This window comes from Chlorella variabilis, assembly GCF_000147415.1.
Source record: "Chlorella variabilis unplaced genomic scaffold CHLNCscaffold_42, whole genome shotgun sequence".
NCBI classification, from domain to species: domain Eukaryota; kingdom Viridiplantae; phylum Chlorophyta; class Trebouxiophyceae; order Chlorellales; family Chlorellaceae; genus Chlorella; species Chlorella variabilis.
Window position 1 is genome coordinate 46,020 of NW_005435047.1, and position 19,698 is coordinate 65,717.

Below are 19,698 nucleotides of genomic sequence, written 5' to 3' on the forward strand. Positions count from 1 at the left end.
CGGCAAGGCAGCCGTGCGCTGCGGCTGCCGCGGCGCCTGCACCCGGAACTGCAGCTGCAAGAAGAATGGTGCGCGGTGTGGGCGGCACTGTGGCTGTATAACCGGTAAGGGTGGCAATTGCAAGAACCATTGAAGAAGTGTGCCTTGTACGCTTTGCCGTCTCCGCTGAAAGGTGCTGCCGCCTGTGGCGGCTTCATATTTCCTGTTCATTTCTGTTGTTCGGTCTCTCTGTTCGTGTTGGTTGGCTTGTAAGAGTTGTATTTCTGACGCTAGAGAGGTGAGATGACAGCGGGAGCGTTGAAGCGTGCATGCCATCACGTGTGCAAGCAGCCCCGCTCCGCCCCGCTCAACCCTCAAACATGGCTCTATGGGGTCAGTTCACGTATGGGAGGGGAGCGCCGCGCGGGCTGCCAGGAGCGAGCGGGGGCGGGGGTTGCCCAATCGGGAGGGTGCCACATCAGGGGGCAACACATGCACCCAGCCTGTCGCTGGAGCGGCTGTAGAGCCATTTGGCAGGCTCTGGATGCTGGTGCTGTCCGCTGTGTCACCCACCCATGCCAAAGAACTGCATGTTGCTCAGGGCCTGCTGAATCTGCAGGGCATGGGACACGGGCAGGGCGACCGGGCAGTGGGTGGGTGCGTGGACCTCTGTTCAGCGCATCAAACTGAGCAAGCCAGAGCAGCAGCCGTGGCACATGTAACCCCCCCAGTGCAAACCCAACCAGGCTGCAGCAAACCGGACTTACAAATTTGTACTTCCCAGGCCTCGTGATCTGCACCAGCACATCATCACTGCAAAGCAGGAGAAGGAGGAGAGTCCAGGAGTCAGCAGGTGGGAAAGTGCCATGGGACACGGAAGTGCCAGCGCCGGAGACCATTACCGCATGCTGGTCAGTTGTCGGAAATGGCGCTCACCGGTAGCCGCCCGCCTGGATCAGCTGGTACCGCTTGATGGCCTCAGTCTGGGTGATGCCATCACTGGCAAAGTCGTAGAACGGGTGGGGCTTGCCGTTCTTGTCCACCAGGCGGAACATGCACATGGCCTCTGTGGTGGCGCACAGAACCCTGCGCCGAGACCACGGGGGGGAGGGTAGAGAGGAGCGGGACAGGAGGTGCAGCCATGCGCAGCCCACCATGCTGCAGGCAGCCCCCAATCCAGGGCGCTGAACACACAGTGCCAGGATCTGCATATATGCTGGCGGCACTAGTGCAAGGCTCTACCTGAAGCGGATGGTCTGGCCAGCCACGGCGGTCATGTTGGGAACCAAGGCATTGTTGACAAGGGTGTAAGCTTTGTCTGCAGGAGGTTGATACATAAACTATTAGTCAGTGGTGTTTGCAGGTGTTCTTGCAAAGGCTGCTGGAGCGGGCCGTAGCGAGGCAGGAGAGCCAGCAACCTGTAGCTGCTCACCTGCGTCGTTCTGGTCGCTCAGGAAGTCGCCCACTTGGATGTACTCCCTGTACTTATCGGCGGCTGCAGAGCAAATGTGGGGCGGGCAGCGGCAGGGCATAGGTCGTTTCAACAGGCATTGCACATATGTGCAAGGAGGCATTGTTCTTCGAAGCGAACAGCTTGCTTACCCTTTTTAGTGGCAACCAAAGTGTACGCGGAATGATTCTTATCAAGCGGGACGGTATGTGGGTCCCAGATCACAAACGGCACCGAGGACTGCATCTGCTTCTTGCTGTACTCCTCAAGCACCTCGTCGGTGGGGCCCTTGACAATGAACAAGCCCGCCATGCCACTCCAGGACTGCAGCGCTGCGCTGCCGTGGTGGTGGATGTGGTACTGCAGTCAGGGGTTCGTTGCAGAAATTTGGTTTGGCAGCCAAAGCAGCATGCCTAGCTGGGCAAGCAGGAAGGTTGGCCGCCTCGATCAGCAGGATGGCGGCAAGCAACACCCTAAGCACCGTAGAACGTGATCTGGCGGCGGAGAACCCACCCAGAAGGTGCCATCCGGGTGGTCCTCTGGCAGGGTGAAACTGTAGCAGTAGCATTCGCCCGGGGCAATTTTGATGAAGTCGGCTGCAGGTGCAGGGTAAAGAAGACAGCCATTGATGCAGACAGCCAAGCAGCAGAGATGGGCTTGCAGTTCACAAAGCTTGGTGCAACGCTGCAGCCAGCCACGCCGAGCAGCACCAATCAGGAAACCCACTCACCCTTGGCCTCGTCAGTCCCAATAGGCTCAAACAGATGGGGAGTGATGGTGAGGCCGTGGAAGCTGCACACGCAGGCAAATGAACGGAGCATGTGGTCAAGAAGCGGGGTGTGGCCTTTTTTGCAGTGCTGGGAACGCAGGCAGGCTTTGTCGCCTCGTGTGCCACTCACTGGATGTTGGTGGCATCGTACTGGTGGGGAATGTTGATAGCATAGGCCTTGTTGTTTCCCACAATCGACATGTCGTTGCCAGCTGCAACATTGCAGGAGAGGGCGCGTGTCGACGAGCTGAGTTGCGCCGTAACGGGCAAGCTCTGTGCCAGCCTGCAGCACAAGGCCAGCACCGGCCACTGCGCTCACTTGCTCCCGTTGGTCACTCACCGTCGGGCTGCTCGCCCACAAACTGGAAGCCGTAGGGCTTGGCAGCAGAGTAGGGCCCATCGGTAGGGTTGGCTTCGCGAACATAGTCGGTGCGGTTGGGGGAGGGCGGGCCCAGCAGCTTGCTCAGCTTCCTGCTAATCTTGTTCCTGATCTTCACAGAGAAACTCTTGCCGGGCTCAGCATGAAGCGTGGGGGCTGCATTCAGCAACAAGGCGGCAAGTGCTCTAATGAATCGAGCGCATGGACATGCAGCGTGCATGAGCATTGCTACACAAAGCGGTGGAGAGGCGCCAGGCAGAAGGGCGCCAAGCAGCGCAGCGCAGCATCTCACCCAGGACCCAGTCGTCGGGCTCGTCTGCGCCAGTGATCTGACGGGACACGTAGTAAAGCGGGGACCCCAAGATGACGGTCGGCTTGATCTCAACCGCAATTTTGTAGTTGAAGTCCGCCTGAACACACGGCAGGTGTCTCAACCATCTTATGTATGGCCCAGCAAGAAGGTAGGCGGGCACGCCGGTGGCAGGCAGGCAGCGTCGCAACAGGGAGCTGCACCTTGGGGCAGGGGCGAGAGCAGTCGTAGAGCTTGGAGTCCTTGCCCGCAGCCTGCGCGCCGCCAACCGCACACAGCAGGCCGATGGCCAGCAGCAGCCGGATGGCGCCCATCATGTTAGCAGAAGGCTTCAGATGCAGCGTGCCCAAGATATGACAGTGGTCAAGCCTGCAGTGGGCAGCACAGGGTGCAGGGAAAGGTGAGCAGGAAGGGGTGAACGTCCGCCGCACGCTGCACGCCGCCGTCCGGCATCCAGGGAAGCATCGTGCTGCATGCTCGGTCTGGATACGTTCAACTAGCTCCGAGGAAGGGTACAGAGAGCAGAATGGCGCTGTGCAGCATGGAAAACGAACATGCCAGGGGCAGCCTGCGGGGAGGTGGGTGTCGGAGCACCCTCACCCTTGTCCACAGGGGCGCCTCAGCTGCAGACCTACTGTGGTTGGCAGAAGGGTCCAGATTATGGAATGCGATGAAGCTGAGAGGGTGTTTGCGCTCCGTTTTGCGGGCACGTCCCTGTGTCGCGGAAGAAACTCGCGACTCCCTGCGAGAAATGGGACACCGATTGTGGGGAGCACTGGAATCAATTTGGAGCACTCAATGTAATTTGGAGGAGCAGCGTCGCACGTGACACATGCCGGGCGAATGTGCATGCATGCCTCGTGAACGTGCCTTGGTGGTGGTGGTGGTGGTGGGGGAGCAAAACATCAGACCCCAGGCAAAACAGCAGCAGCGGCCCCTCCACTGGGATCCGAGGTTGTTGCCGCCTCCGGGCGCGGGCACCTGTCCCGCCAGGTGCAGCAGCGATAAATAGGGCCAACAGCGCGTGTTACATGGGCAGGGGTGGGAAGGATTCAGCATTGTTAAAGGCCAACTGGCACATTTGCAATTGGCATCACCACACTAGCGCAGGCAAGAACAAGCGAAGCAAGGGGGGGGTGGCCCACCCTGGGGTGAGTTGGTGGTACAGACAGGGGACCAAAGTAGAAGTGAGATAGCCCAGACAGTGTCAACGTGAGCCTGCAGCTTAGCGCTCCTTTTTTTCTTCCCCGCGCCCTGCCGAGGGACCTGCTGGTGCTGCCGCCGTGGCCGCCATGTTGCTGCCACCTTGCCACTTGCGGTGCGGGCCAAACATCAGCTTGAGGGCGCCCTTGAGAATCTTGGTGAACCAAAACGCATTGAGCACAAACAGGGTGGGCGGAACGAGGTAGATGAGCCATCGCGAGAGCGGCGTGATCTGCACCGGAGCAGCAGCACGGCGCAGGGTAAGTTAAAAAGTTTTCAGCAGCCCCAACAGGAGCAGGAGCAGGAACATTCTCACCAAATGAAACTCTCCCAAGTGGTGGAAGACGTGGTAGAAGAATATCAGGAAGAGCACGAGGCGGCCCACAATCCAGCTGCAAACATAGCGGCAGCGGCAGCAAACAGAGTGACCCCCGCCAGCTGCAATAAAAAGAGCCCCCCTCGTGCACAATGCAGTGCACATGCTGCGACGATCAGGCGACCCTGGGCACCCGACCGTCTCTGGTGCCCTGCTGCGGCATGTGTCAGCGCCGACCTGATGAGCAGCGCCATACCGTTGACGGTGTAGGCGGGATGGTCCCTCCAGCCGCCCTTGTCCAGCAGGAAGCGCAGGTTCACAAAGGGCGTGGTGCACTCTGTGGCCAGCAGTGCCAGCGTGTAGGCGTGCGCCTGCCCCTGCAGCGGGTTGTGGGATTGCGGTGAGCGCCACTGCCCAGCGAAGCTGCAGCCAACGTAACACCAGCGTAACCAAGCATGCACGCAGCCCAGCTGTCTGGCACTGAGACTGCACCGGCTGGGCTTGCCTGGAAGGCTGCCGCCGCGACCGACGCCAGGGCCGCCAGGTGGTGTACCGCCATCTCCGGGCCGCCAAAAGATGGGTAGTACAGCACTAGCAGCAGCAGGTCCGTGGAGAAGTACCCTAGAGAGAAACCCAGCGCCGCATCTGATAGCGGCGAGGTGCGCAGGACAAAGGGGCTGTCCCCCACCTGCGACAGGGCAGGTGGGCGAAGCTGGAGTGAAAGCCGGGCTGGCAGGCAGTCAGCGAATGCCTGCAGCAGCTGCCGTGGCCCGCCTGACTGGCAGCAACCACGTGTCACCGAGAAGGCGCGGGCTGCCAAGCTCAAGCAGCACCGCCAGCGCGAAAGTGCGACACACGGCCCAGCCGTCCTGGCCAGCTCACCGCGCCCGCAGCAAAGACAGGGGACAGGAGGAAGAGATAAAGTGTGGCAGCAGTGATGGCAAATGCGTGTATTGTGGAGGGCAGCCTGCAACTCCAGGCCGCCAGGACAGAGCAAGATGAGCGATTGCCCCCCCCGCCCCCCCGTGCAGGCTGATGGGGCGCATGCTGCTGCAAGATGCCCTCATCGGCAGTGCAGGTGTCGCGCCATTCCCCGCATGCCCATGCTATCCCACCTGCCGTCCCATTCCAACTGCTCTGTTGCAGTCATCTCGCGGTAGCGCGTGACCAGCCTTGGCGAGACTGCCTGCGCCAGCCGCAGGGAGCCCATGTACACCGCATAACCCACGCCAGCTGCAATCAGAGGCCACAGGCAAAATTATGCGTCAGGGCGAGGGCAAGAGGGCAAGAGGCAGGCAACATGCCGGCTTGTGGACGGCAGGAGAGGCCGGAGTGGCGGTGGCGGCAGAATGGTGGCGGCGGCAGCCGGTGCTCCAGCAGCGCCTGACAGCGCCCCACCTGCTTCCACAACTATCAGCCGCATTCTGTGAGCCCCAGAGGCGTCCCCGGCTTGCTATGGTGAGTGAGAAGCGAGACAGCCTCTCGAGAGACTCGAACGCGCTAGGCGGCGTCCAGCAGCCCGTTTTCCCTACGGGCTTGCTGTTTCCGAAAAGTCCCTACGTCATCCCCTCGCTTTTCCTTCACCATCAGCCGCGTGGCAAATTCAGGAAGCCTGCAGGTGGCAGCCCTGGACCAATCTAAATGCTGCACAGTTTGCACCAGCTCACCTGCTGTTGATAACTAGCCTCTGCGGTTTACCGTTGTGACGCTTGTGGCAGTAGGTCACCACCATGCCGCAACAAGTGGCTTTCAGCTGGAGTAGCGTCGATGTTGACCCTTTAAGCTTTCTCCTGGGGAGGGTGAGGCAGCGCAGAGTGCAACGAGCGCGCGAGCGCCCGATTGCTGCCAAGCCATGCATGCTGCTATGACTTTGTAGGGACTCAATGAAATTTCTTCATCGATTGGTTGCAATTCCTCACAAAGTATATGATGCTGTTCCCAAGGCTGGTTGCTGCGCCCACCTTGATGCCTACAGAGTGCGACCACCTTCCTTGAGCGCCAGTGGGAGCAGGAGCCGGCGGTTTTCAGGGCAACACCAGAGCGCCGCCAGCTCTTTGATGGCCTCTTCTCATTTGCTGAGCTGCAACGCCTCGCACGAATCTGTGAGCAGGAGGGAAAACCGCTGGAGTTTGGAGTTGATGTGAATGCCGCCCGCTACTTGAATGGAGTTCGGGAGACGCTCAACGGCGAGGTGGGCTAGCCAATGCAGCTCTTTGCATCTGGAGAGCAGAAAGTAGGCGGCCTGCTGGCCATATTTAGACATTGCACGACCTGTGTATGTGTTCTCCACAGGTTGCAGATGCTGCCACCATTAACAGGTTGTTTGCAGAGGGCTGCACCATGCAGGTGGGTGGGTGCAGCGGGTGCCCCTGTGGCTGGCTGAGCATGTCTTATGGTTCGGCAACCGCATCAATGTGCACCACTCGTGGTGCTGGACGTGCATCCTCCTTCTGCAAGCACAATCTAATGCCCAGGTCCCCTGCCGCCGCGCCCCACCTGTGCCGTGCAGTTTCACCAACCGCAGGTGAGCTGGCGCAATTGGGTGCCACTCACGTGGTCCAGTCTTCTCAGTGTTCCTCTGGCATAACCACCGCCATGGCCATGGCTGCAGCGCTTCAGCGAGGAGCTGTGGCGCCTCCTGGCCGCCCTGGAGCGCCAGCTTGGATGCCTGGCGGGGTGCAATGCATACCTGACGCCCAAGGGCACACAAGGTGAACCAACTGGCCAGCCGGTCAGCCTGCTTGAAGCACAAGTGGTCGCGGGCACCAGCTGTTGCCAACGTGCCCGCTCCACCCAGGCTGCGCCCCACCCTCCCTCCTGTTCACCTGCCCACCTCCGCAATGCCCCTTGCAGGCCTGGCCCCACATTATGATGATGTTGAGATTTTTGTGGTGCAGACAGAGGGCAGCAAGCGCTGGCGCCTGCACCGTCCGCCTGCCGACAGCGGTGCCTCCACGGCGGCAGGCGGCCTGCTGGCCCGCTGCCACCTGGCCAACCAGGTCAGCGGAGACCTGCAGCCCGCCGACATTGGCGAGCCAGTGCTGGAGGTGGTGCTTGAGGTGAGGCGCCCAGGGTCGGGTGGCAGCGGCGGGCAGTAGCCCTGTTTTGCTTCCTTGATCACCTGGGCACGGGGCCGTGGCCCAAGACCCGCACACAATTGGCTGAGCCTGATTCTGTAATGGCCTTGGGGGCTGTACTAAGCTTGCGCCGCCATTTCTGAAGTGCAGGCTGCTGATGTTCTTTATATCCCCAGGGGCACCATTCACCAAGCCGAGGCGCAGATGCACAGCAGCAGCCACTTGACCCTGTCCACGTATCAGCGCTGGTCTGCCGCGGACCTGGTCCAGTACGCTGTCTCGGTGGCCTTGGCCAACCCGCAGCTGCAGCCGCTGCTGGCGCCGCCGCTCAAGGCGGGTCTGCCGCTGCGCTGGCTCTCCGATGCGAGCCTATCTGCTGGCGACGCGATCGCGATGGCAGCGGCGGCAGGCGGGTTTGGCCCCGGCTCCATGCTGCCCGCCGCGCCAGCGGGCAGCGGCCAGGGCAGCGGCGACGGCAAGGCGGCGCTGGCACGACAGCTGGCGGCCGCCTGCCGCAGCATGGCAGCATGCCTTGAGGATGCAGAGCTGGGGCCGCGCCTGATGCTGACCGCGGGGGACGCAATGGCCGAGGATTTCATGCGCAACAGGTGCGCCATTGCGCGGACTTAATGTGGGCGACTCTGAACTGATGGTGGCTCTGGGTGCAAGCAGTTCCTGGTGCTGAGTAGGCTGGCTGTGTGCCTCCCTGACACCTGCAGGCTGCCACCGCACCCGGAACAGCTGCCGCCGCTTGGCCCGGCGCCTACGCTGGCCGACAGTGTGCAGTGTGTGGGGAGCAGCTTTTTCCGTTTGGTGGCCCTGAATGGAAGTGAGTGGTGAAGCTGGGTGGTGCGTGCAGCATTCAGACTGCAGGGCCTGCGCGCTGCGGCGTGTGTGAGTGGCCTGCACACTGAAGCGGCGCCGTCACCCTGTGTTGCAGCGGATGGCGGCGAGGAGGGGTGCGGCAGTGAGTGCGAGGAGGACCACGATCACCACCACCCCCACCACCAGGGGCATGGAGCCCACTCCCAAGAAGAGGAATACGAGCATGAGCAAGGCGACTGCTGCGTCCCGGCCGCCTGGGTGCGCCTCGTGAGCTGCCTGCACAACGACCGAGGCAGCCACATGATGAGCGGCGGCGGGGACGGCGGCAGCGACCAGGAGGGCAGCAGTGGCAGCGAGGGTGAGAAACGAGCTCAAGGGCTGGGATGCTTGCGGGTGCCAGCTGGTTTTCTGCTAAGCTACGTGCTGGAGTGACGTTGCATTGCGAGGTGGGAGGCTTGGTTGAACTGCCATGGGCCTTTTGCCTGCCGCCTGCAGATGAGAGCGGTAGCGAGATGTCCAGCGAAGACGTGGAGGAACGGCTGCCGGGTGTTAAGAAGGCGATGGCAGCGGCCACGGCGGTCAGCCGCAAGCGAAAGCCACAGGAAGCTGATGCCGAGGTGCTGGGCGCCAGCAGCGATTCGGAGGATATTGAGGACAGCAGCGGGGAGGAGGAGGAGGACGAAGAGGAGGAGGAGGGCCAGGAGGATTTAGTGTTTCCTGCAGAGTTTGCGCCCGCCCTGGTGCAACTGCTGGGCAGCGCAGCGGATGCAGCGGGCGGCGGCAGGCCAGTGCCTGTGCGCAGCATTGCACTGCCAGAGCCGGAGCTGCAGCTGCAGGTGGCAGTGGCTCTGTGGGACGCCGGAGTGCTTCGAGCCGTCCCGGCCAAAAGTCAGCAGAAGGCGGGCAAACAGCACAAGGCCCAGCAGGAGCAGAAGGGACGCGGTGGCAAGGCAGAGAAGAAGGCCGCCAAAGCGCCGCCACCTGGTGCCGCTTCAGCGGGGGGTGGCAAGAAAGCCCGCAGGGTGGCTGGCTCCAATGCCAAAAAGCACAAAGCCTAAACCATTGTGTAAAACACCACCATCTTGTCCTGATTGCCTCTGGGAATAGCGATGCTTACATACAGAAAGAGCGAGGTGCGGAGCACCAAGATGAGGGGCCCAGCAAACAAGAAAAAACGCTGCATTGCTGCTGCTGTCAAAGCCTGATAAGGGGAGCCTCTGCGGGTGCCAGCCAACAAACGAGAGAACAAATCGAGCGGCAGTGATGTTTGTGGGAGGGCAACTGAACTGTAACCAAGGGTGGTTCTAACTGCTGGACTCTCCGCGCTGGTGCGGCCGCCCAATGCGGCAGCCGTGGCACGGCGGGCCTGCGCTATTTCTGCTGCTGCTGGCCAGGCACGCCACCTTGCTGGTAGTCACAACTGCCGGCACAGCGCGCGTGGCTATGGGTTGTTATCGATCAGGCATGTTTGGGTTCACTTGCCAAACGGCGACTCTGGCCGCCGCCGCCGCACAGGGGACGGACTGGCGTCGCTGCGTGGCGAGTAACTCTCGTCCGTCAGTTGCTCTGCACGCAAAGAGAAGGGGAGACGCCACGTCACAGCTAGCCAACGGTTGACCCTAACTGCCACGCCACACGCAATCTAATCTCTGCCCGACGCAGCCCCTCCTTGCCAACCGCAGGCACCCAGCCTCCTGCCCGCTCACCAGACTGCGGCACGTGCATCTGCCCGCCCGCGTAGCGCGCGCTGCCGGGCTGGATGGCAATCTCCACCTCGCTGCCTGTGGGGTCGCTGCTGTAGAAGGACTTGACAGAGCCCATGGCGGCGCCGCCCATGGCACCACCCGCCGCAGCGTTGATGCTGGCCGCGTGCGCCAGCGCGGCGCGCTTGTCGGCGCGCTTGTCGCGGCCCGTCCAGCGCCGGATCCAGTAGGCAAAGATGAACAGCACAGAGCCGCCCACCTGCAGGAGGCACCAGGAAGAGGCGGCGAGCGTCAGAGAGTGTCGCCAGAGCCCGCTGGCGCCCGCAGGACCCGGCAGGCAAGCTCAGCTCAGAGCGCGCGCCCACCTGGAACATGACGATGAAGCACAGCAGGATGAACATGATCTGCAGGAAGTAGGTGTAGCCGTAGTGCATGGTGCACACCACGTGGGCGTCGTAGCCGTTGGTGGTGTTGGAGGGCATGGGCAGCCAGATGCGGCTGTACTCCTGCAGGCACAGGGCACGGCAGGGGCAGGCAGGTGAGACGCCGTGTGTGTGTGCAGGAGGGGGGTAGGGCTGGAGCTGCTGCGTCTGTCCGGCCATTCAGCCGAAGCACCATTGCAGAGCATCGTGCCATCCATGCGCCCAGCCAGTGCAGCGCTGCGCAGCGTGCCCTCACCTCCAGCGTGGCGGTGGAGTTGATGCCCATGGACTGCTGCAGCCAGTCGCTGAACTTGGGCATGGAGGAGTCGATGTTGGTGAAGAGCTCGGTGGCGTTGGCCAGCACGGTGCAGGCGGAGCCGCGCACGCAGTTGGACTGCGCGTCGCCGGTGACCAGCATGGGGTAGTTGTCGGGGAAGCCCTGCAGGCCGTGGAAGGGGTAGAGCGCCTCGCCGCGCTGCAGGATGGTCACCGCCGTCTGCATCAGGTCGGCAAAGATCAGCGCCTTGTCGCCCTCCTGCGCCTGGCTCTTGACCGCATTCACCGCCTGCTCGCTCTCCGTCAGCGCGCATGTCTCCCTGTTTTTTGGGGGGGGCGGGGGGGGCAATGCGCGATGAGGGATGATGCCAGCAGGCTAAGCAGGCCTGTGACGGACAGCAGGATGGAGCCCTATGGCGGTGCCCAATGTAGGGTTGGTGCTGGCGCGTCGGCTCACCATGTGGAGTTGGCAAACGTGGTGGCTGCTGCCACGAAGAAGACGTTGGTGGAGACCCAGGCGATGAGCAGGTAGGAGGAGAAAGCCTGCGAGGAGGAGGGAGGTTGCCGCGACATTCAGGGCGGCGGATGTGGCAGCAGGGATGGTACGGTGTGACAGGCCGATTGGCTGTTGGGGCCGATGCTGGTCCCAACACACCGGCACCCCGCCACACTCACCCGCATCTTCTGCTCCTTCTTCTGGTTGTATGCCGCAACCTTCTTGGCGTCGGTCAGGTGGCTCTGCACCTTGCCCATCGCCTCCCAGAAGGCCTTGGACGTCCTGCTGGGCCGCACCTGCGGGCGACAAGCAGCAGGCAGGGGCGCCGCGCAACCTGTGAGCGCACGAGCAACCCGGCAGGCACCTGTGCTGCTAGTCTGCAAGGCACCCGCTAACCTGGTAGGCCAGCGCCTTGGAGGCCATCTTCTTGGCGTCGTGGTCGGCGTGCTTGGTGTCCAGGTTCTTGGTGCCCCAGGAAATGTCGTCGGCATTGCAGAAGGCGTATATCTGCAGGGTAGCAGGGGAGGCGGTCGGCCAGCCAGCGCAGCAACAGCAAGACGTGCCTTGTTCTGTCTCCGGCAGGCATCCAGCCCTGCTGCCGCCTGCCCGCCGCAGCCCACCTGGAGCATGTTGAAGAACACTGGCTGCATGATCCAGTACTGGAAGCCAGCACCCAGCACGGACAGCAGCTCGCCGTGCAGCAGCGCGGTCAGTAGGATGCCGCCGATGGCAGACAGCAGGATGACCACCAACAGGCCCAGCTGCTGGGTGGAGATGCCGATAAAGGAGTAGTCGGTGTTGGTGATGAGGAAGCTGCAGGCGAAAGGGGGCGATGGGGCAGACAGTCATGAGAGGAGCACAAGGGTCAGTCAGAAGAGAATTTCAACACAACGGGCTGGCACGTCCCAAGGCAGGTCATGGGGAGCTGCTGCACCTGATGGTCACGCCGGTGAAGACAAGCATGTAGAGGCAGAAATAGATAGCACAGAAGGAGTGCACTTTTTCTACCGCCTCAGGCTTGTTCTTCATGTTGATGATCAGCTGCAGCCAGAGGAGTGGGCCGCACCAGTGTGGAGCACGTGAGCCAGCATAGAAGCGGGCAGGCCATGCAGAATTCATACTCACGGCACACTTGCTCCACTGCTCGCACCTCCCTGCCCCTCTGCCACCCACCTGTACGATGATTAGGAACAGATATAGCAGGCCCACCAATCTACCCAGCTGCTCTAGCCAGGTGGCGCCATCAAATGCCACCTTTAACAGCATGACAAGCAGCACGTAGAAAATACCGATGCCAAACCTGCAGGCGCCAAAGGGGGCAGCCATTTGAGCACAAGATGGCGGCGCGCATGACATCCTGCGACCCTGCTACCGGGTGGGCAGGTCAGGGGATGAGCCCCAGCCGCCCTGCGTCACGCACCAGGTTCCAATGATGAGGTTGACCAGCAGGTAGAAGAACTCGGCCGTCAGCACCATCTTGCGCAACACGCTGTGCGAGCTCTCCGTCCAGATACGTCCCATGTTGCCCAGCGCGTACAGCATGGCAAAGAAGGTGCCGTTGAGCCAGCGCCTGCGCTGCTTCATCAGGCCTGTCAGCTTGGTCACTGCATCAGCCTCCGCCACCGCCTCCTTGATGTACTCCAGCCGGTAGTTGGCACCCTGCGGGAGGGACGGGTGGAGTGGGGGTTGAGCGGAGGCACAGTGTGATGAGGCAGATGCCAGTAGCATGGAGCAGATACAAGTAGCATGGAGAAGCCGCCGCCAAACAAAGCGGGGAGCAGCGCGCACCTTCTTGGCCACCACTTCAATGCACAGAATGCGATCCTCAGCCAGGAACATGTTGGCCTCAAACGCGTTCAGCTCCGCCTGGCTGTAGAGGCCATAGAAGTACTTGCGGAGCGGCTCGCCCTGCAGGCACAGCGGGATGCAGCATGGCAGGACGTCAGAGAAGGTTGACACTGTGCAGGGCACGCGGAAAGTAGAACCGCCCACTCGTCATGCCGGCTGCTAACTGAGCAGCGGCGCTTTCGCCATCGGCAGGGAGTGCGCACCTCCACAGCGGCCCAGCGGAAGGCGCAGAAGGCGCCAGGCAGCACGGTGAGGAAGCCGCAGATGGACTCAATGGGCTTCTGCATCAGATGGGACACCTTCCACTCGCAGAACTGCACCGCGGTCAGGAAGGTGCGGTAGGGGCGCTGCACCGTCAGCTCCCCAGTCAGCGCGCCCACTGTGGGGTACCGCTGGAAGTGGGTGGCCACCGACTTGAGCGCGGCCGGCAGCGGCTTGGTGCCTGCAGCACAAGTGGCAGCAGGCCAAAGGTGGTCAAAGAGGAGCGGGCGCCTGGGTCTTGCATGCATCATGCTCAGCTTGGGCGGGCTGCACCGCGCCAGCATGCATAACGCCTGCATCCCCAATGCATCTCCCTGGCTTGCACCAGCCAGCAGCCGCGCAGCCCAGCAGCCTCAACACGCACCCGCGTCAAACAGCACGCAGTACTCGGGCTGGAGCAGATAGCAGAAGGCGTCAAAGTACCAGCAGTGGCTGTCCAGCTTGCCCTTGTTCTTGCCCTTGGTGGCAAACATGATCTGCAGCGGCGGGTAGTTGTCCAGGCCCGCATACTTCTTGAACCTGCGGCAGGGTGGCGCCACACAGTGCCAGAATGCGTCAGGCCAGGCCAGGGCAGCAGACGTGGTTGGAGAGCGATGGCCGGGACAGCAGCCGTTCAGCCAGCCAGCCAGCCATGTGAGCAACAACTGCCCGCGCACCGTGCCGTGTACTCAAACAGGTGCAGCGTGGTGGGCGCGCCCAGCACCGAGTTCTGCAGCACCACGGGCGAGAAGAAGCCGTGCACGGTGGAGGCGGCCAGTACACTCTCGTTGGCGTTGCCGATGCCGTCCTGCACGATGCACACCGCCACCTCGGTCCAGTCCACGCCGCGCCGCCCGTCCTTGGCCACAAACTGGTCGTACATCACCTCCAGGTTCTGCAGCCGGCAGGGGGCGGCAGGCCAGAAACAGTGAGAGATTGCAGATGAGGGTTCAAGGAGAAAAGACAAGGGACGCGTGCACCATAGCAAGCACGCGCAGGCTGGGCTGGCGCTGGAGATCGGAGGGGGCGGGCTAGAGCCAGGGGGGCTGCGGCTCACGTCGCAGATGCCCACAAGCGTCTTGCGCAGCTCATCATAGTCCTCGTTGTAGAGGGTGACGCAGATGAAGAGCTTGATCTTGCGGTCCATGCGCTGCAAGCGCAGCGTGTAGCCGTCCACGCCAAAGTCGCGTGCATCCTGCGGGGGGGGGGGGGGGGCGGTCGGGGGACGACACCAACGGCAAATAAATGCATGGCATTCGGGTGGTCTGCCGAAAATATGGCAGCGCTTGGCTGCATACCGCCTAGGCGGCCACACAGCAAGGCGCTGCCTGCCGGGCACAGCATGCCAACCTCTGTGACCACTGGCGTGTAGCGGCAGTGCGTGAACTCCATGGGGTCTGTGACCTGCACATCGTCCCACTCGTCGCGGTACACCTCATTGGGCACGGGGTAGTACACCTGCGGCACGGGCGCACAGCAGCACAGAGCGGGAGGGTGAGGCGCCCCGTCCAGCCCATTGCAGCAACGCAATATGGGCAGCCCATGCATTGCCAAAAGCAGCAGGCCTGCGACCTGTACATGCAGCTCCCGGCAGCAGCAGCCCCCTAATGAAGGCCCCAACATTCATGCTCCTGCCCGCCTGATCGAGCTGAACATACCGCCCCACATCAAACAACAGGCACCAGCGCCAGCTTATTTGTGCACAGCCAAAGTGCCACCACGCACCTGCGTGTCTGCGCGCAGCAGCTTGAAATCATTGTAATACTCCCGCACGTTGCGCTGCAGGCTGCCCGCCACCTGGTGCTGCCCCGTCATGTACTTCTCGTACGTGCTGGGCATCCAGTCGGCGTCCGACCCCAGCTGGCTCTTCAGCCCCTGCAGCCGCTTGTCCAGCTCCCCGTAGTAGTCCTCAATCGGCTTCTCCACAGTGATGTCATCGTTGATAACGAAGATCTCCTGCAGGGGCAGCAACAACAGGCAGAAAATGGTGCGGCAGGGAGCAGGGCAGACCAACCACCTGTTGCACGCGTCGCAGCCGCCGCAGGCGGCGACCACCGCCGCAGCCCGCTTGCGGCGCCCCTGAGCCGCCTGCTCACCTCCATCTCCGCATCTGCAGGGGTACGGCGCGGGGGAAGGACAGTTAGTGAGAGGGGCGAGCTTGGGGGGGACGCGGTGCAGCAGGGGGATGCAGCCCGTGCTGCCACTGGTATGCCACGCAGGCCCCGGGCACCTCCACTGCTTGCCCAGCACCTGGCCGATCACTGCTGGGCACAGGGAGGGCGGCGCCTGCCCCAGCCCCGGCTCTGGCAGCGCGGCGCACCTTTGAGCGGCTCCACATACTCCGTGCCCTTCAGCTCGCCCGCAGGCAGCCCCGCCATGGATGCTTCAGCTGCCGCAGCGCCGGTGCCGAGGGCTCAGGGGCAGGGCTCAGCCCACCAGCTGCCGGCGGTTGGCACAAGATGCGCGCTGTTCAGCGGCCCCACAACCCAAGGCCTGCCCTCCAACAATTGCCAGCAGCCTTGTTGCGTGAAAGCCGGCGCAGGGGACGATGGAATGCGGTGACTCGTGCTGCTGCGTGCTGCGGGCTTCCCCCCTTTCGCCGCATACGACGGCGCGCTCGAGCGGCTCGTTCTGAAGTCAAGATTTTCAATCACACAGCCTGTACAGGCTTGTGAGGGGACCTGCAACTGGTTCAATCAGTGTGGGCCCGCTTTGTGGTCACAGTTGTAGTGGAGGAGTTGTGAAGAGCCCCTTGCTCTCCCGGCCTGGACAACCGCACCCATCTCATATCACCATCCGCCTCCAGCCAGGCGCCTTAAGGAGGGATGCACAGTGCCAGCCCGGGCGGCCGCCACCGCAAGCCACCGGCCCGTGTCAGTGCCATGCACGCGCATCTGGATTACACGCGCGTGGCAGCCTGCCCAGCAGGCTAACACAATTGAGCACGAGGTGCTGGAGCCTATGGGAGAGAACAGCGGGTTTGGGAAAGGCGGCCTGGGTTGCTGGCATTCCCCCAACAGCGTCGGCGGGAGCTAAACTATGTGGGATAGAGATTGATCGACAAAAAGCCACGCAATGGACAGAAAGATGCCAATGTGGCAGGCGGGCTAGAAGGACAACAAGTCTTGGTTAAAAAAGCGCACTGAAACTGAGAGCTTGCCGCAGCCCCAGCGAGTACCGCAGCAAAGCACTGGACTGTGCTGCGCAGCTGTGCTATGCTCAGAACACGGCAACCGCTGCGCCGACCATGGCCAGCAGAGCCAGCAGCACGTTGGCAGTGCTGGCAACTGCAGAGCTGGGGGCGGGGGTGGGCTCGGGGGCGGGCGCCGGCGTGGGGGCAGGCGACGGGGCAGCCGGTGGCTCCGCAGCGGGCTCGGGGCTGGGGGCGGCCGCTGGCTCAGGAATGACCTGCTCCTCAGGAGCAGGGGCAGCCTCTGGGGCGGCCTCGGGCGTCTCAGGTACCACGGGCTCCGGGGAAGGCGACGGGGAGGGTGATGGGGAGGGAGAGGGGGATGGTGAGGGAGGGCTTGGTGGCGAGGGAGGAGGCCTGAACACAACAGCAATGGACAGCATAAGAAAGTGGAGGCCTTTAGCCTGCCACACTGGGAGTGGGAGGCGGTGCAACAACCTGACAGCAGGCCGCCAATGCATGTGGTTGCAGGCGGGCGCAGTTCATGCAATGTGGCAGAGACGCACGTTGGGGGCATGGGAGGTGAGGGCACGCCGCTCACGAGCTCGGGGTTCACGCAAGACTCATCGCTGCACGGGGCGGGGCAGGCATAGGCCAGTCGGAGCTGCAAGGAGGCAATTGATGGAACAGGAAGACAGCTGCTGCGCATTCCCAACCAATCCAAGGCCAGCTGTTGCATGTGGCACCACTCACGCAGGGGGCAGCTTCACAATGGTGCCGGGGGACAGCACCCCGCCGGCCGCCAGCTCAGGGTTGACAGCCACGAGGTCGGCAGAGCTCGACTGGAACTGCAGCGCAGGGAGTGCAGAAAGTGGTGAGGCAGGCAGGCTAGGCGGGCCAAAACGCGGGCATGCATGCATCAGGCAAGGGCTTGGATGTGGTGGGCTGGTGAAGATGATGACAAGGGGCACGACTGGCATGGCTGGCAAGTCCACACGCATGGCAGCTTGAGCCAGGCAAGGGCTACTGATCCAGGCGAGCTGCCCTGAAACGCACCATGGCAGCGATGCTGGCAATGGTGTCTCCCTCGATGACCTGGTACGCGCGGCAGTTGCTAGGCTTGGTCACCTGGACACCTGCAGAACCAGGAGGAATGGCACCAGGCAGCACCAGCGCAGCAAGTCAGGCACGTGGGCTGAGGGTAAGACAGCTCATCGTGCGTGGGCGAGGGGCATAGAGACAAAGCGCAGGCTGCGGCGCTGCAGCCCCACGCCCGCAAACCAAGCCCACCTTCGGCGCAGCTCTCGGGGAAGGGAGGCAGAGGGACTTTCTGTCCCGGCTGCAGCACGGCGGTGGCATCGGCGCCCAGGCCGGTGTTCACGGCCTGGAGGTCGGACAGCAGGATGGAGAAGGCGGTGGCAATGGAGGACAGCGAGTCGCCGCTCTCGGCGACGTAGAAGCGGCAGCTCTGGCCTTTGCCGGGCTGGGGGCAGGTGGCATCCCTGCATTCAAGACACGTAGCAGGGCAGATACATCAGTGGGCTTTGTTGGGCCGAGCTGGCAGGGCAGCATGCCAGCATGCCCTTGCGCGGCAGACGCGCGCAGTCCCGAGTGCATGGGCTGCACACAAACAGGCCGTTTGCATGGCCGCTTGCCAGGCAGCTAGACGCAGCTGCTGGCGGGGGCAGCCTGTAGGGGCGCGCACCAGTCGGGGAGCTTGACGTAAGAGTTGACAGCGAGGGTTGCTGGGTTGATCTCCGGGTTGACGGCCACAATGTCGGCACGTGGGATGCCAAAGTAGCTGCCGATGGTGTCCATCGTGTCACCCTGCTGCACGGTGTAGTACTTGCACGCCTCGTTGCCGCCTGCGCAGTAAGCAGCAGAGGGGGCGGGATGGCATGACGTGATGCGCAGGCAGTTGTTACGCCACCTGAGCGGCCACGGGCCATGCGGTTCTGAAGTAGTTCAGTGCGGTACGCTGTCGACGCGGGTTCCTGCCTTGCTACCCCTGCGCGGCGCGCACGCGCACCTGCAGCCTGCACGTTCAGGCAGGCTCCGACCCAGCCGGGAAGGCAGATCTTCTGGTTGGCCTGCAGGAAGTCTCCGGGTGTGTAGCCGGTGACCAACAGGTCGCAGTCGGCCAGCGCTGCTTCCAGCTCAGCTGCAGGCACCCAGGAAGGGGAGCAAAGGGTCATCAAAGGTCTGCCGGTGGGCCAACAGGGCCAACAGAAGCAGCAAGCAGGCAACATGTGAGCTGGCCTGTGGAATAGCACTTGTTAGACGTGGGCGGCGGCCGGGCGGCGGCGGCAAGCACCGGCGGCGGCAAGGGGCACTCACGGACAGTCAGGCTAAACTGCCCCGCAATGGTGCCGACGGTGTCTCCGGCCGCCACCACGTATGTCTGGCACACGGCTGCGGTCAGGGGACGGTGAAGCAGATTAGTTCACTACGGTGGTTGCGGTGGGGATGGCAGCGCAACCACGGGGGGACAGCAGCACAGACACTCACTTGCGGCCTGCACTGACACGGCGCTCAGGCCGAGCAGTGCGGCGAGCAGCAGAACCGCTGCACGCTGCATGGTGGTTCAAACGCGGCGGCGACTGGCGTCGAGCTCCTGCCTGCGGGCAGCAAGCGACGGGTGCCAAATTAGCACTGCAAGTGCAGAGGAACCTTGAAGATGGGGGCCTTGAGCACCAGGCAAGGCCCAGCCGTCCTGTCTGTTGCTGCTGTTGGCGGCACCCACCTCTGGCAGCCCGCAGCGGTGGCAGCGAGTTCCAGGAGCAGGGAATGGCTGTGCGAGACGCGGGCGGTGGGTGAATCGCCGCACGCGGAGGCCGGAAGAAAGCCGCCAGAGATCTGGCCCATGGGCGCCCACTGGGCATGCCGTGGGCAACCACCTCACAACGCGCGCCCCATCAGCTTCCAGGCAATTGAGAGCTTTCGGAGCACCTGCAGAACGCGGCGCCCCTACAGGCCACTCCTTTAAACAACTGCATGCCTTGTGTCACATGCGCATGTGCCTGCATGCCGCAGCCTGCTCCAGAGAGGAGAGATGGACTCAGCGGGCGGGGCTCCTCCCATTGAACCGCCTAGCAAAGAGGCCCTTATCCCCTCTGCAATGTATCAGTAGCTCAGTCAACCCCGGATTGCTTCCTGCCTTGACGCACAACTCCGTTGGGGGGGTCATCTGCTGCTAGGCATGCTCCAAGCACCCTCCCCGCTCCGCAAGCTTGTAGGGCAGGCAGTGCGTTAAAGAGAGAGAAAGAAGACAAGTT

At 62.8% G+C, this 19,698-nt stretch overlaps 5 protein-coding genes across 5 annotated transcripts; 1 reads left to right on the plus strand and 4 right to left on the minus strand.

Moving 5' to 3' along the window:
* Positions 1-544: 544 nt before the first annotated feature.
* CHLNCDRAFT_142544 (hypothetical protein) lies at positions 545-3,201 on the minus strand (the record flags this gene model as incomplete). The annotated part of the gene is made up of 12 exons (XM_005842792.1): positions 545-592; positions 747-792; positions 916-1,065; positions 1,222-1,297; positions 1,412-1,474; positions 1,582-1,789; positions 1,943-2,025; positions 2,160-2,221; positions 2,329-2,410; positions 2,539-2,733; positions 2,870-2,987; positions 3,091-3,201. The coding sequence occupies 12 exons, from the start codon at positions 3,199-3,201 to the stop codon at positions 545-547; spliced, it is 1,242 nt and encodes a 413-aa protein (XP_005842854.1).
* A 911-nt stretch (positions 3,202-4,112) lies between these two features.
* On the minus strand, positions 4,113-5,829 carry CHLNCDRAFT_142545 (hypothetical protein; the record flags this gene model as incomplete). Its single annotated transcript, XM_005842793.1, has 7 exons — positions 4,113-4,322; positions 4,407-4,482; positions 4,644-4,783; positions 4,933-5,094; positions 5,289-5,373; positions 5,522-5,639; positions 5,805-5,829. The coding sequence occupies 7 exons, from the start codon at positions 5,827-5,829 to the stop codon at positions 4,113-4,115; spliced, it is 816 nt and encodes a 271-aa protein (XP_005842855.1).
* A 307-nt stretch (positions 5,830-6,136) lies between these two features.
* Positions 6,137-9,366, plus strand: CHLNCDRAFT_142546 (hypothetical protein; the record flags this gene model as incomplete). Its single annotated transcript, XM_005842779.1, has 9 exons — positions 6,137-6,148; positions 6,382-6,597; positions 6,699-6,752; positions 7,018-7,117; positions 7,260-7,465; positions 7,634-8,091; positions 8,203-8,261; positions 8,424-8,666; positions 8,804-9,366. 9 exons carry the CDS (start codon positions 6,137-6,139, stop codon positions 9,364-9,366), a joined length of 1,911 nt encoding a protein of 636 aa, XP_005842841.1.
* Positions 9,367-9,782: 416 nt separating this feature from the next.
* CHLNCDRAFT_142547 (hypothetical protein) lies at positions 9,783-15,671 on the minus strand (the record flags this gene model as incomplete). Its single annotated transcript, XM_005842794.1, has 21 exons — positions 9,783-9,874; positions 10,015-10,270; positions 10,377-10,517; positions 10,690-11,029; positions 11,167-11,252; positions 11,385-11,501; positions 11,602-11,712; positions 11,826-12,018; positions 12,140-12,246; positions 12,379-12,505; positions 12,626-12,864; positions 12,994-13,113; positions 13,257-13,495; positions 13,679-13,833; positions 13,971-14,188; positions 14,351-14,488; positions 14,644-14,751; positions 15,019-15,249; positions 15,346-15,403; positions 15,524-15,554; positions 15,614-15,671. 21 exons carry the CDS (start codon positions 15,669-15,671, stop codon positions 9,783-9,785), a joined length of 3,165 nt encoding a protein of 1,054 aa, XP_005842856.1.
* Positions 15,672-16,512: 841 nt separating this feature from the next.
* On the minus strand, positions 16,513-19,001 carry CHLNCDRAFT_142548 (hypothetical protein; the record flags this gene model as incomplete). Its single annotated transcript, XM_005842795.1, has 9 exons — positions 16,513-16,761; positions 17,025-17,052; positions 17,177-17,271; positions 17,480-17,559; positions 17,714-17,925; positions 18,129-18,288; positions 18,453-18,584; positions 18,761-18,835; positions 18,932-19,001. The coding sequence occupies 9 exons, from the start codon at positions 18,999-19,001 to the stop codon at positions 16,513-16,515; spliced, it is 1,101 nt and encodes a 366-aa protein (XP_005842857.1).
* Between the last annotated feature and the right edge of the window lie 697 nt (positions 19,002-19,698).